This window comes from Clarias gariepinus, chromosome 20, assembly GCF_024256425.1.
Source record: "Clarias gariepinus isolate MV-2021 ecotype Netherlands chromosome 20, CGAR_prim_01v2, whole genome shotgun sequence".
Taxonomy (NCBI): Eukaryota; Metazoa; Chordata; class Actinopteri; order Siluriformes; family Clariidae; genus Clarias; species Clarias gariepinus.
Genome location: NC_071119.1, coordinates 22,268,636 through 22,284,456, shown reverse-complemented (window position 1 = coordinate 22,284,456; position 15,821 = coordinate 22,268,636). Strand labels below are relative to the sequence as shown.

The 15,821-nt window shown below is 40.1% G+C and overlaps 1 protein-coding gene across 3 annotated transcripts; it reads right to left on the bottom strand.

The window, feature by feature from the left end:
* Positions 1-1,899: 1,899 nt before the first annotated feature.
* LOC128508823 (uncharacterized) lies at positions 1,900-13,579 on the bottom strand. 3 transcript variants are annotated; one of them, XM_053480297.1, is made up of 9 exons: positions 13,461-13,579; positions 11,790-11,896; positions 9,731-9,815; positions 8,878-9,076; positions 8,693-8,761; positions 7,018-7,979; positions 5,991-6,829; positions 5,706-5,906; positions 1,900-2,876 (listed from the first exon to the last, which is right to left on the bottom strand). In XM_053480297.1, exons 1-9 carry the CDS (start codon positions 13,550-13,552, stop codon positions 2,653-2,655), a joined length of 2,778 nt encoding a protein of 925 aa, XP_053336272.1. In that variant the 5' UTR covers positions 13,553-13,579; the 3' UTR covers positions 1,900-2,652. The 3 variants fall into 3 exon arrangements, with proteins under 3 accessions (XP_053336272.1, XP_053336273.1, XP_053336274.1); XM_053480298.1 differs by having other exon boundaries at positions 6,057-6,829; XM_053480299.1 differs by lacking the exon at positions 8,693-8,761.
* Positions 13,580-15,821: the final 2,242 nt, after the last annotated feature.

The window sequence follows — 15,821 nt, the reverse complement described above, 5'->3', positions numbered from 1 at the left end:
GAAAACACAGAAAAAAGAAAAAAATCCCAAAATGTAGCACTTTTATATAAGTCGATATTTACAGAATGTACACCTTCACAAATCTAGCTAGCAAGCTAATACGAGTTCATTGTTTTATACTATAAATCAACATACAGTCAATGGTCTGGGGACGGAGGACATAAAAAAATCATAAAAATCCTAATGGATAAAATAACATTCAAGTATGTGTGTGTTTGTGGAAAAAAAAAAAAAAACAGGAAAAAGAACAGTGTAAAAAGGAGGAACTGATCACACTGAGGGGTTTTTAGCTTATATAAAATACTGCTGAAGTATAACCGTAAAAACAAACTCTAAAAATTCATCTTGCTGTAAGATAATTATCGGGTGAAAAAAAACAAAAAATAATTCTACAGGGATTCATCCCTTTCATGGCCGATGGAAAAAATCAGCACTAACAGCAGAGACAAGACAAAGACCAGGCTTAAACAATGTCTGAAAAAAAAAGGAGAACAGGAAATCCTTGGCTAGCTTAATTAATTATTAAGATGTTAAGTTCATGTTTATAAGTTTATAATACAGGTTCGCATCTACACAGCCTTTTTCAGGTGAGAAAAAAAAAATCTGTTTTGGTTGAGGTTTTTCATATTCCTTCAGTTTAATTTATTGATAATCAGTTCCAGTCCTTTGGGGTGTGTTTTAAATCAGTTTGTTTTGAATAAATATATTATTACAAATCTTCCTGGTGGATTCTTTCTAATATTTTGCTTTCTTCAGACATGTACATGGCTTAATTTATTAATACCTTATATTTCTAGCAGTAAACGGTGGGGTTGTCATTGCAGTACCGAAAATAAATCGCTAGCTAGCTAGCTAGATACTTTGGTAGTTAGCAATTAATTGATTTATATAATAAAGATATTAATAATACACAATAAGTTATTTAAAAATAGCCAGCTGGATAGAAAACTTGGTGGTTAATGACATAAATACAGCTGGTTTGAGGTACAATGGGCACTTAGGGGTTGTCCATGAAATAAAGTGTTATAGACAATAAACAGTACATTGATTTGATAGCAATAGGCTAAGATGGTGAAAATAGATAGGCTGCTAGGTTGTTAATTAGCCACAACCACTTTTATAAACATGTAATATGTACTTAAATATAAAAAGTTACTGGGTAGATTTTTAAGGAAAAAAAGTAAGCTAGCTAACATTGTGGTTAGCACCTGTGAGTAATATCTGAGGTAAAATAAATGAAAGTAAACTGAGGGGTTGTCCTTGGAGTACCTAAAAAGTTAGCAGGATATTTTTAACTCTGTGAAGTACAGTACTACATTGCTTTGCTAGCACTTCACCGATAGGTGGTTCGTGTAATATTTTGTATAAATAACATGCTAGGTCATTAGTTAGCTAAGATTACTCCACAAAAACCGGTATTTAAAATAGCTAGATAGTTTTTAATGATGAAAGTTTGTCAAAGTGTGTAGCTTTTTCTCTTCATAAATTAAAACGTAAACGACAGTAGCTAGATAGTGGTATACTGAGGGGGTTGAATACTGAGGGAGTAGCTAAAATAAATAGTTTGCTAGCTAGCTACTATAGCTAATTTTATTCTACTTTACTTCATACCTTAGGTAAAATAAAAGCTTATTAGATAGCTGCTATTATTTATTTAGTTCATACCGTAAATACAGTAGCTGGTTAGCGTTACACTGCTCGCTTGTCCTTGTATCGGTAACTGGCTTGGTAATTAGCTACTACCGCTCCATAGACATTACATGAGCTGGTGTTTAAGTAAACATTCTAGATGACTGCCTCTACCTTTGTAACAGCATTTTGCAATGTAGTTGTCGCTTGATAGCGGATATTGGTACTAGTACGTCACCTCAAGAAGGACTGGAACCGAGAACCACCTCAACTAGACATATTAGACTTACATAGTAGACTTACTGTAAATGTTCCTCTGGAACATGAAGATAATATGGTCCCAAAATAATTGCTTGCCAAATGCGGGTACAGAAATTTCAGATCTTTATATAGAAGTCTATCACAATCGGTCCAACAGCCAGACTCCACTGGACAAACATGATTAGCATCGTCGTATAAAAGAAAAAAAAAAAAAAAGGAAAAAAGTTTGTAGAGGAATAATTACATCCTTTGCTGCGGTTCAGCTGCTTTTGTCAGGTTTGAGAGATTTCGGGGCATGAAGCAGTGCTTTCCACACACACACGCCTCAGTCTCAACACCGTGATGTGGATAAGAGGTCAGTTTATAGGCTTATACTGACTTATAACACTATGTATGTGTGTGAGCAGAAATGTGTGAGGACACAAAAATGTGTGTGAGGGGGCAATTACTTAGTCCATCGTTCCGGAGTGTGTGTGAGAAATTAACGGACACACTCATATACAGCCACTTACAATGTACACAGGATGTGTGTGTGTGTGTATATGTATGTATGTATGTATGTATGTATGTATGTGTGTGTGTGTGTGTGTGTGTGTCGTCAATGAAAACACTGATGCTCAGCAATCCAAAAAAGTGTGTGCGATCTCTTATCCAACCCATCGTTCAGGGACTGAATGTGCGACTAAGAGTCTCTCCCTCGGTATACTCATGTATGTGTGTGCGTGCGTGTGTATGTGCGTGTGTTGAGCTAACAGGCGGCCCTCAGCCGCGTCCCTGTTTCTTCAGTAGTTGAATCCGGTTGTGGCAGTAGAATTTAATGGCTCTCCAGTCACGCTGGTTGCTCACCAATAGGGGGCAGTGCTGCAAACATCGCTCGCAGTCTGCCTTGGCCGGAACACGCAGCTCCATGATGTTTCGCTTCAGGTGCGTTTCCACAGCAACCCGTTCCGCTTCTGTCCACGGCCTCTTTAGCACACCGCGCTTGCCTGTAAGGTGGGGAGAAAATTATTTGCCTGAATGCCATACCATGACCATTTTAAAATGTTTTTTTTTTTTGTAAAAAAGCTTAAATTCAATCTTCACTTCATGCGTAAAGTAACATTTCTGAGGTTGCATGTGGTCACAGTTTGCCATCGTCGACTATTAGGTCATTTTCACATGCTCAGGAACGATTGCTCCCCCCCTCCCTCACTGGCGGGCGTTTACACTTGTCTTCTGTGCACTTTGCTCAAGGCACAATTGTGTATTTACACTTCTCCCCAATACATCAGGGGTCCGTTCTTCGTACGTCGCTTGACACATCCGAGATGAATTGACACATCTAAGATAAGATCATCGTGTTCCGGCTAAATTGGTTCTTCGCGCACACCTGTTGTTAATGATTAGTATAGCTGGATTGAGTTGTCTAAGATTATTGCTCGTTCGTGTGTTGGTTTAAAAGGCGATATGCATCGACAGTAAAACCATTGATCACAACCCCTTTGATTGGTTGATGAAATGAAAAAGGGGGAGCTCAATTGTTTTTGCAACACGTGTTATGCGCTGAAATGCTCCCCCCCCCACATAATCACTATCAAATATTATATTAGAACATAAATTTATAGGTTTACAAATTACATAAATAGAGACAATAAAATAAACCATATGAAAATGAATGTTGTATATGAAAAAATAGAAATATTAATTTTTATTTAAAATAACGCGTACTTTTATATTGTTTATATTATAATAAAATTTCGTCCAATTTTTCATTATAAAAAATATTTATTTGCATATTCATGACAAATCCCTAAAAAAATAAATGTGTTACAAAATTAACATTATACAAGAAATTATATTAATGGTCTTGACGGCTGTCCCATGCCTAGGGTTTATTAAAATAGTAATATCATATTTGATAATAATAAACCTATAAATGTATGTTCTGATATAATATTTGATAGCGATTATGTGTGTGTGTGTGTGTGTGTGTGTGTATATATATATATATATATATATATATATATATATATATATATATATATGCAAGATACTTTTCCTTTCCCACGTGAGTCAGTCCGCATCAGTCGTGCTCTTCAACCAATCAGATGTCACCTCGCCATTTCAACCAATCACAACCTGCCCTAAATCCCGTTTACATAAAATAAACCTGCTCCCGAGCCGGTTTAAGCTTACGGACATGTTGCTATGACAGCAAATGCGAGAAGCGCATCGAAGAACGAAACAATCCAAGATCAGGACAAATCCACAAGAAACAAATCCAACTGAGTTAGCGACGTACGAAAAACGGACCCCAGGTGGCAGTATGCACCTACTTGTTTTGTTTGTTTGTTTGTATTAGGATTTATTCCCATATTATCTTTCCAGGCTATTTCATGGCAGAGTCATATCAAATATTAAGCTCGTTTATTTGAACCTATTTATATTATGTTATAATGCACGTGATTTAAAGAGTTGTGGGAAAGTAAAAAAAAAAAAAGAAAAAAAAGGATATAATATTAATAGATAAAAATAAATAAATATCACATTACAGCATGGTCTTGGCCAGAAGAACAAGATTTCACATTAGATTCTTTAGGCACTTTAGACAGAAATTGTAAACGTTTTTCTGCTTTTCTCTTGCAGAATATGTTTTTTAAATCTTGTTCTAGTAGAAATTGTTTTCTTATAGTATTAAACCTTGAGCAGTCCAAATGTATGTGCTTTATAATTAGGGTAGTTCTACAGCGCTGACATTTTGGAGCTTCTTCATCCTTTAACAAATACGCATGGGTTAAATTTGTATAGCCTATACGGCACCTTGTATAACGACCTGGTCGTGTCTTGATTTGAAGGGGTGATACTTGTTTTGTAAGCCATATTAAGCAAAAGAGAAGAGATAAAGGAAGTAAACTTTCACGCTATGCTTAATATCATTAATATTTATAAAAAAAAAAACTTTAAAACCAATGCTTTCTTTAGCCTTCCTACTTCGTCAGCTATGGATTTAAGGAGACAGGCACTAAACAGTGATCTATTTCTGTTCTTGGGTCTGTTCACATCCATATTTAATTTAAGGTATGTCCGACCAAAGTCTGGTTCATTTTGATCAGTGAGAATGCAATCATTCTGTGCTCTGGAACCATTCCAGTGTACGCTAGAAAAGGTGGTCTCAGGAACGGTTCCTGAGCACAGAACGATTGTATTCTCCCTGATCAAAACGAACCAGGTCGGACATGAATTAAATCAAATTCTCTCCTTAAACACGTAAGGGAGTAAGTAAGTAAGTTGTAAGATGGTTGGTGCCGCTTGTGAATGTTCCAGCGAAGCTAGCACACGCCATTTCTGAAGGATACAATTATTGCGCTGCATCAAACAAAGGGAACAACTAATGTGATTCGAAATGACTGAAATTAGGTTAAGAATCCTTTAACTGGTGTTACATTATTATTAAAACCTGGAAGTGCTAAAACTTGTGGTGATAAAAAAGGCAAAAGGTCATGTGGTCTGATGAGTCCAGATTCCAGAGCGATGGACGCAGCAGGGTAAGAAGGGAAGCGAATGAAGCGATCGTTTATAGCAGCGACTGGACAAGCCTCTGGAGACAGCGTTATGATCTGGGGTTTCTTCAGTTGCTCAAGTCTCGACTCGGCAAAAAATGAAGTCAGCTGACGACCTGAATGTACTGAGGTGACCAGGTTTATCACATCTTTGGAGTTTTTCTTCCCTGCTGAACATGAACTGGACTCTCCACACTGCACCGTTATCAAAGCTAAACACAGTCAAAAGGAATCTTAGTGTATAATAATTGTACCTAAACCCTGAGCCACTTTTACCTGATTTTATTTGTGAGCTCCGCCTCTTGTGGGAACCCGAGGGGGAGGGAGTAGTGGGTGAGGGGACGGGACTGGCGCTGGTTTTAGGAGGCGCTCGGCCGTTCACTCCCGCTGTCTTTGCCACCTCTATTCTCTCATTACTCTTCTCACCCTCTCCATCCGACTCCTCTGAGAAAGAATCTGCCGAATTACCGGACATTACTGAAAGAAAAAAAATTATACAAAAATAAAAATCAGCAGTCAAACAACTGAGTAAAATCTATAAATAAACAACAGAATCCCCACTTAGTGATTTTTCTGACTGGATGCATTCATGGTGCACATTTTCCCCTTCTGGCTTTCGACTCTCACCGTCCAGCTCGAGGCAGATGTGCTTGAGGCTCATCCCTCTGAACAGCACGCCGTCTCTCTCCCCGTACAGCACGACGCGTCCCACTCGGCCCATCAGCGCCGGGTCCTGGCCGATCCGCGCGCAGCTCTGGGTGACATGATACTCGCTGTGCAGGAAGTGCTCGAGCCTTTCCTTCTCTCCCTCGTCCATCAGCAGGAGCTGGGTGAGGATGGCGACTTGCCTTCGGGTGCGCGGCGACGTCAGCGCCGCGGGGTTCTTGGCCCCGCTGGCACGCGCTAATCCGCGCAGAAGGTCCGTGCCGCGCAGAGGAGTTGCGGGCGAGTGATACGGCCGGGAAAAAACGTAAGGGCTTTCGGGATCCACGTTCACGTCCGTGGAAGTTTTCAGAAGCAAATCGAGGCAGGATTCAGAGTGAGGGGGAAGGATGAGCGGCTGGACCCGTCCGCGCTTTCCTAAGACGCCGACGCGTGGCCTGTGGCACAGGACCTGTCGCTCAAAAGGGGACAGGGACGCCTCGAGAGGGGAGCTGGAGTTCGAGGACGGAGTGACGCGGCTGCGGTAGTCGTTTATGGTCAGCTTCGCCATCTCGCACTCGCGATGCCGGTTGTAGATGATGAGCAGCGCCAGGCTGGAATGGCAGAGCAGGCGCCAGGCCTCCGCTGAACTGCTCGAACGTGAGAGGGAGAGGAAGGAGGAGTGCTGCTGACGTCGGAGGTACAAAACCAGGGTGGAGAGAGAGGACAGGAGGGGAGACACGTGGGAGCGGTGAGAGCTGAAGAAGAGAAAAGTTTATACAATAAGGCAGAGATATAAAGCTTAGAGGAAAACAGGGGAACTAATCCATTAGTTCATTTATTTTTTTTTATCTTGGGCCAAGTACTAGGTGCTTGAGACCCATTTTAATTTTCATTAAACCAAGTATAACCCTTAAAATTTTACTGAACCATCACTACTGAATACCTTGCACCGTTCTTCTCTTCTCCACTGTCGTCGTCTCTCATTTCCGTCAGATCCAGCTCCTCGTCTTCTATCTCGTCCCTCTCCTCCTCTTCGTTCCGGCCTGGAGTGGGCGGAGCTTCCTCTTTCGCTTGTTCCACCTCCTCCTGTTTCTTTTGCTTCTCTTCCTTCTCCTTTTTCGGCCGTCTCCCCCTTTTGGCTGGAGGACTGGGGGACTTTTTCACTGCTACTGCTGTCGAGGCTGCGTTCTTTCGCGGTGGGGTGGGAAGAGAGGCGGGGCTCTTTTTGGAGGCAGCGCGGCGCGAAGGAGGAGAGAGCGATAGTGAGAACGACATGGCCGCCGAACCGGAGCCGGACGAGTCTCGAGAGAAGAGGTTGGGGGTGGCTGAGGAGGAGGAGGAGGATGCAGAGGGCTGCGGCGAGGTGAACGGATGCGAGCCGCGCGTGTGTGCTGTGGACGGCGTGTGCGCGGATCGCGGGCCGTGTGACAGTTCCATGGCGTTCCGGATTTCGGGTTGCTGATCGTGGTGCTTCTCGAGATGCCGCGCTAGGGAGCGGAAATGGCGGCCGCAGTGAGGACAGTGCTGCTTCCTGCTCGTGCTGCGGCCGATGTTTATGTTTATGTTATTATTTATGTTTGTGGTGGGCGGGGCTAAGGGTGATTGAAAAGGTGAGGAGGACGGAGGGAAAGTAAGAGGGCTGGGTTGAGACTTTTTCTTAGCCACATTATTGGTCGTTTTCCGCTTCTTGCGTCTTCGCATCATGCGGCCTCTCAGCTCTTCGAGGTCCTCCTCTTCTTCGTCGTCCTCTTCCTCGTCTTCCTCCTCTTCTTCGTCCTCGTCTCGGTCCGAATCACTGGCCTCGGAGCGAGACAGCGGGGAGGATGAAGGGGAGAGAGACCACGAAGGAGTGAGGTAGTCTGAAACCGTGAGGGAGAGCGGGAGAGATGGCGCCGCCTCTTCTTCCTACCAAGAGACAAGAATGTTGGGAAATTACCACACAGCAACGTTACACACATTTATATCTATATCACCGTTTATGTTTATTATTGATAATAAACACTACAACACAAACAAAAGATGCAGACACGGAGCAAAACTACATAACTTCCCATCATCAAAATAATAATTAAGCAATAATCACACGAGATATTCAGCACTGCATCACGACCTCGAGATCACCTTCATACAAGTTTCACAAAAACCATTTATCATAAACAAACAAACCATAATCTGTTGATTTAAACAGTTATTTTGCGCCACCAACAGATATCCCTCCGCGACTGGCGGAACTAGCTAACTGCGACTATCAGAGCTGAAGACTGACCATTAGTGTAATTAAGGGGTGAAAGTAGTTTTAAACTCTTACGGTACTTTGCAGCCAGAAGTACTTTCCAGTACCGCCGAACTACTTTCACCCATGACTCGACCGGCAGTTAGTGTAATTAACATGAAGTGAAACATACAGTTAAACATCCCAGTGCCGTTACGCTCTATATCACCACTGGTGGAATGCCTCTCGTCCAATCAGACTACTCGGTCGGAACCGAGTGTTGTATAATTTACAATAAAAAAATGGCTTCTTAATTAATTCCGCTGCGTGGCGAAAGCAGGTTACGTATGTGTTGTTTGGTTGTACGTACCTATGTATATGTATATATGTATGTATGCCTCATCACCTTTTTAATATTGCTGTCTGGATTAAAGGCGCATTCAAATCCACGTGGTGATACAGAGCGATGGAAAGCCTGGAAAAGTTGTAACACACAGAAATTAGATATACAATTAAAAGAAAAGAAAGAAAAAAAAAGAAAGAAAAAAAATCCTTGAAATCCTTAATAAATAAATAGCTGGGTTTGATTACCAGTGCGTTTTCTCCCCACTCGGCCAAGTTGTAGTCCACCGTGATTTCCTCGCCCTTGGCGATGTCTCTGATCGCTATGACGACCAGACGTACCTGGCTCCCACAATGCACCTCTCTGATCCTGCAGTTAGGCGGCAGAGGGGGAAAGAGCACAGGGCCACGAACACCACTGGCCCCTTCTTCACCCAGTTCCGGTACACTGGGAACACAGGCACGTCCACCAACAGTATCTCAATTACAGGAATATTAGAAATTCTGAATTAATATTATCCATATAAATAAAATAACTGGTCAGAACTCGCTCTCTTTATAATGTCTTTATGTTTCATATACTGGAGGAACCAAAACCAGTCTTAGAAAATGTTCTGTCTGTATTTTAATTAAATGTTATGAACAGATTTTTAAAAATCTGCTTTAAAAAATTTATAATGCGCTACTTGCTCAATGTAAACAAACACCTGCACCAATAAATATTAATTAGAAGCTAAACTGGATATTTTTACTGGGATTAGTTCATATTTAGTCTGTTAAAATAATAGCGCTGAAGTGGTATAAGTGACCTTTATCCAATCTCATCTGCGATTCACTCTTTGATTTCCGAAACAGGGTGTGTATTTGGCTGGGGGTTTTAGAGTAACTCAACCTTACAAAATTTTATTTCTTAGTATTAATAAGTTCGGCCGTACAGAAAAACAGACAGACAGACAGAGACAGACATGTACGTGGGCTTTAACCTAAAATAATAATATCACTGATTACATTAAAGCTGATGGGCTTATTTTTAGCTTTAACCTTTTAACTATTTCTACAAACCTATTTTGACCACTCACGCTAGTTAGGAATAAAAGCTCACCAAAGCTGAGACGGATCAGCGAGATAGTATGGACTGCCAGGAGGGGGAATCCGATCTTCGGCTTCATCTGGGTACTGCCCTTCACCTGTAAAACCAATGGGGATAGAGTTTATCATCACAAATTAAATATATATATATATATATATATATATATATATATATATATATTTTTTTTTTTTATTATTTTTTTTTTTATTATTATTATTTTATTTTTTTTACGGATTTATAATCTCACTGGTCAGGTGTTGTTTAACTTCCACCTGCTATAATTAACATTACAGAATTACACTGAAAAAAATTTGTCCAATAAACAGTAACGATAACCACTTTTCTGCCAATTCTAACATACAGTTGTAAGAATTTGCCCTTTTAGGCACAAGAGCATTCCAACTGGAAAGAAAGCTCCGATATCGGGTTAAAAGACCATCAAGCATGTAAGTCAGGTGAGTTCCAGGTGATCCACAAGGTCTTCAGTATGGTTCAGGACACTCGAGCTCTTACACACCAACCTTCGCGAACCACGTATTTATTATAGCTGAGGGAAATTGTAATGCTATGGTATTTTGTTTAAAATATTTTTTAAGAAACTTTGTGACAGCATATCCACAAGAGAAGGTCAAAATATGGGATGGATGGTCAGGTTCAGGAGGTCTGATCGGTCACTGGAATGTTTTTTTTTTTCTGTCACTTAGTAATTTCAATAGAGAAAACATTCCTGTCATAACTTGTTTCAATTTTAATCGAAGTGTTCCAAAACATTAAAGTCAACTATAAATGGATAAACAGAACATGTAGTTCTTTAATAAATTACCAACTGTAAGTCACTGCCAAGTGGTAGAAGTAAACTCAATGTGCAGTACTGTACAGTATATTAACAGTAACCCTATCATTTCTAAATACATATTTTACGCAATAACAGCACAACCAAAGCTCTTTAATTCTTACAGTGCTGTAAAGTTATTTGAAAGAAACTGCGGCATCCATGGGAGAGTTATGAGGTGAAAGCCACTGCTGCCCAAAAACATATCACCACCACTTTTTGATAAATATCCTGTGGACCGATGAGACAAATGTTGACTAAGACAGCATTTCATAAAAAGATCATCATACAAACAATGAAACATGGTGCTGGTAGCGTGATGGTCTGGGGTTTGCTTTGTAGCTTCAGGACCTGGACGACTTGCAGTAATTGATGAAACCATAAATTCTGCGTTCTACCAGTAAATCCTTCTGAAGGAGAACCTCCAGCTTTCAGTCCATGACCCCAACCTCAAGCGCACTTGGGTTACGCGGCTGGACAATGACTCGAAACACACCAGCAAGTCCACCTCTGAATGTTTCCTGGATGTTCATGCTTGAAAACCATCCAACGTGGCTGAATTGAAACTATTCTGCAAAGAAGGGTGGGCATCAATTCCTCCACAGCGATGTGAAGGACTCGTTGCCAGTTATCACAAGCACTTGAGGGCAGTGGTTGTTGCCAAGGGTGGCACAACCAGTTATTAGTTTTGGACGGCAATTATTTTTTCACATAGAGCCAGGCAGGTTTGGACAGCTTTTTTTCCCCTTAACAAATAAAACCATTAATGACAAACTGCATTTTGAATTTACTCAGGTTATATTTGTGTAATATTAAAGTTTGTTAAAGTGTGAAAAAGAAGGGGGAAAAAATAGCAAGGGGCAAATACTTTCTCACAGCACTGTAAAATATACTTGGCGTCTACGATAAATAAATATCACACTGAAAAGGAGGGGGAAAAAATTTTACCAATCAGGATAAACCTTGGTTAATGATGTTCTGATTCAAGTGGCAAGTTATGTAAAGTGCATTATGCTTAAACATAAATACCAAATTAAAACAATGAGAATTCTTTTCTTTCTCCGTTTCTTAAACTTATGCGTCTGCTGGACTACAAATTCGTCCACGAATAACGTTTCTTCTTCTTTTTCTAGTCAATGATTTAAACCTTCAGAACAAAAAAAATACAATGAACCAGTCACTGAAAAGAATAGCATCGGTTTTGGAAGTGTGTGTGTGTGTGAGTGTGTGTGGATGTACCTGGGCTGTAACTGTGTTCGGACAAACTTTCCTCTTCATCTTCCGTCACATACGCACGGTCACACACCTTCACAGGAGTCCCCTTTCTCTTTCGGCCACACACTCGCCTGCGAGAAGAGAACCCAGGTATCACAATTACTGACTGCACCAGTTTACACTGACATGGATCTAAGTCTCGCATCAAGGCCCATGAATACATGGTCAAGCTTTCTGCATTTTGTGCCGTAATCATGTGTGACTAATGTGACACAGATCTTACACAGGACATAAAGCAGGTCTCACAACACACAATAGCTAGGGGGAAAATCGATTTAGTTATCCATACTCCAAAATCATTTATATATATATATATATATATATATATATTTTTACATTTATAATAGAGGTGAACCAGTTTATCAGTCAGTGACCAGAAATATTTGGTTTTCAGTTTGATTGACTGTGACCGGTGATTAGCCTCAGATATCTCCATCTTAAATCCACTTATTGCACAAGTCTCAAAACACAGCAAGCGCAAATAAATTGAAAATCGCATGAGTTAGAAGCCAAGACACACGCACACTCATTATCAAGTTGAGTTTAGAGACTTTTGCAGGAGTTTGGAGCAGTGTCATCGTTTATTTATAATCCCACAGGTAGCGTGCTCAGAACTATTTAAACAAATCTTCATCCCGTGTGGTCGAAGTAAACTATTTGCCAAGTTTGCTTCAAAATAATAATAATTATGGTGGATGATATAAAAGAGATAAAAGTATGCGCCGCTCAGTTAAATGTTGTATTTGAAGTCAGGTTGTATTGTTTAAATGCTGCGCTTGGTTTTTCAGTGAGAAAACTAATGTTATAAGGGAAAAGGCTATATTTAATTAATGTTAAGGTTTAAAATAGTAGCAAAATCAGGGGGAAATGTAATATCGAATCGGGATGATTGTAAAAACGTGATACTTATAGAGGTATCGCAATATTATATCAGTGACTGCTGATTCCATTCCCTTTTATTTAGATAGATAGATAGATAGATAGATAGATATCGATATACATACACACTTCAGGAAAAGAAAAACTTGTATAAATGTTTTAATACTAAATGTATTGCTATATATTATATATACTGTAGAGATATATATGATAATTTTATGATAATATGAAATTATTATATTAATATAATATACATCATATTATTTCCATTCCTTAAGTCTGTATACTTAAATACAGTATTCCTATATAAATCTATGAACAGTGAGGCTGGAGAAGGCTGTGTTTTCTGCAGGAGCAGTCTGTGCTGTAATAAACACTGATTTGATGAGGATATAAACACTGTCCATGCACATCTCCAGCTAGCATAGCCACAGGTACAGACACTCAGCTAAAACAACCCATTCAATGTGCTTTCTGCTCGTCAATATCGCGCTGTGTTTTAACGCGTTCCGTCTGGACAAATCCAGGATTTACGGTCAGAAAATTTTTCGAAAATGATGAACTGAAATTAAATCTGTCCTCTCGTTTAATCCGCACCGCTCCTGCTATATGTGGACAGAGAAACAAACAAGTTAGCTTAGCAGGCTAGCTAATTGTACTGAAACCCGACGGCTGGTTTAACGACGGAGCGCCGCGGATTCCGGAACATTAACCTAGCGCCTAGTTTCGGACAACGACGCCGGAGTGTTCACTAACCCCCGGGGTGGCGGAGGCTTGCCGCCGTCTCCATCGCTGTCGAGAGTCGGTGGCTCCCGATAGTCGAAAGGCGACCGTACGTTCTCCGCCATTAGGGCTCCGGTACAGACTCCACTGCGCATGCGTACTCCACCATTACTGCTGGTACTGTACTACCTAGCGGCTCCGGTAAAGGCTTTCTCCAGCGCATGCGCAGACAAGAATCAGGAGTGACATTTAGCAATAAGCATTATCTCCCTCCAACCTGTGAAAAGCTTGACGTCTGCAGCCTTTCGACAAAAGTTCTCCCAAGCAGAACCAGTACAGAGAGTTAGAACTAGTGATGGGAAGTTTGAATCATTTTTAGTGACTCGGTTCTTTTAATCTTGTTCATCAAAATGAACCAATCTTTTTGAGTCATTTAGTTCATTTCGTTGTTTTGATCAGATATAAAATAAAATGTTGCATTTTTTATATATAAAAAAAAGACCCCCAACACATCTACATACATAAATTTTGGCTATTGTTCCAGTGACGAAAATATTACAATAAGGACGTATTATAATAAACAGAATGAGTAGCTCACCTCTCATATCTTCCATTCTGAGTCGTTCGTTCTTTTAAATCTATTGCACCGCATAGCCTCTACGGGAGTCACGTGACAAAAGAACAAACTACTCTGAGTAGAGAAGTCATTGAGAAAGAATTGCTCCATTGTTTCCTGTACATAACTTTTGCGATGATTTACGCATGCGCGCCCAGTAGAAAATGAACAAATCACTTTCCCAGAGTACTCGTTCTTCTAAGTCACGTTAAAGATTCGTTTAAAATGAACGACCGATCACTAGTTAGAACCAGTTACCATTTAAATAACCCTCGAGGAACCCTTTCTCCTGTAGCACCACACCACTAGCATCACTACTGTAGGTGAACCAGCCCATGCCTCTATACCCATAACACACTTCCTGCAATTATTCCATTGATTATCAGTACAGGTATTTTTTTTTTATCAATCAGGTTTCCCTTGATGGTAACCCTTATCCCAAGTAAAGGACAATCTTAATGCTTCAGCATACGAAGACATCTTGGACAATACTACGCTTCCAGCTTTGTGGCAACAGTTTGGGGAAGGCCCGTTCCTATTCCAACATGACTGTGCCCCAAGCACTACAGTATAAACACATGGTTTGGTGAGTTGGGCGTGAAAGAACTTGACCGGCCCAAACATAGAGCCCTGAACTCACCCCAATCAAGCACTTTTAGAATGAACTGGAATGGAGACTGAAAGCCAGGTCTTCTTTAGGTCGTCCAACATCAGTGTCTGACCTTATAAATGCTCTACAGAATGAACAGGACACAAAATCTTATCTTTCTTCTTGTTCTTTTGATGTATGGAGCATACGTGACACAGGCCCCCTGGCCAAAAGTTTAAATATGCTCTTTTTGCTCATAATAAACAAGGGATCATCAGACATATATAACTTATATTATACTAAAGTATAATAAACATATAATAAAGTTAAACTGTATATAACATATAAAAGTTACTGACTTATGTAAACTATTGTGTGCCATATTTAATTCTATTTTGACTTTTATTTATTGTTATTTTTCTTTAAATTTTTACTTTCTTAAATTTTTTTCCCTGTCTAACCTATTTTTTTTCTTTTTTCCCTGTAAATTAATCAAAACAACTGTATAACCAGGACAAAGCAATTTACCTCTGAGATTAGTAAAGTTCTTTGAATCTTGAATCTTGGTGTACGTTTCTCCCTCTCTTTCACTTCGGACCTGCATGGTGAGCATATCGAGGTATGGCAGGCACAACAAGCAATAATTCCTCTTCTTTTTATTTATCTTAGAACTAATAAGATAGTTGCATATGGTGCTCCTGACCGCCCAGTGATCCAGACACCCTCTGCCCTCTGGACCTGTCCGACTCACCCTGCTGCCCCGCTTCTGTTGGAGATCCCGTTGCATAGAGGCCCTGTGTGGTCTGATTGAGATGCTGCCACTCAATAGATCAGGATTGAAAATCATACAAGAGCCTCCAATAACAAAAGTGAACACCTCTTCTGTTATACTTAACCTACAGCTTCCCAACAATTAGTATGACTGTAGGCCTTATTACGTCTAAAAATAACATACACCATGTCAAACCATACACTTTTAGAAAGAAAAGTTTCATTTACAAGCCTAAGCCATTCTTCTGTTTTTGCTTCTATGACATGAACTTAAAAAATCTTCTATAAACAGCCTTAGGACTATTGCAATTACATTTTGATCTCCAAAATAGGCATTTTTAAAGAAGGGAAATTATTTACATTTGCATAGTCTAGTCACCCCTTTGATAAAAGGGTTACCTTTTGAGCTTGGTTCTTC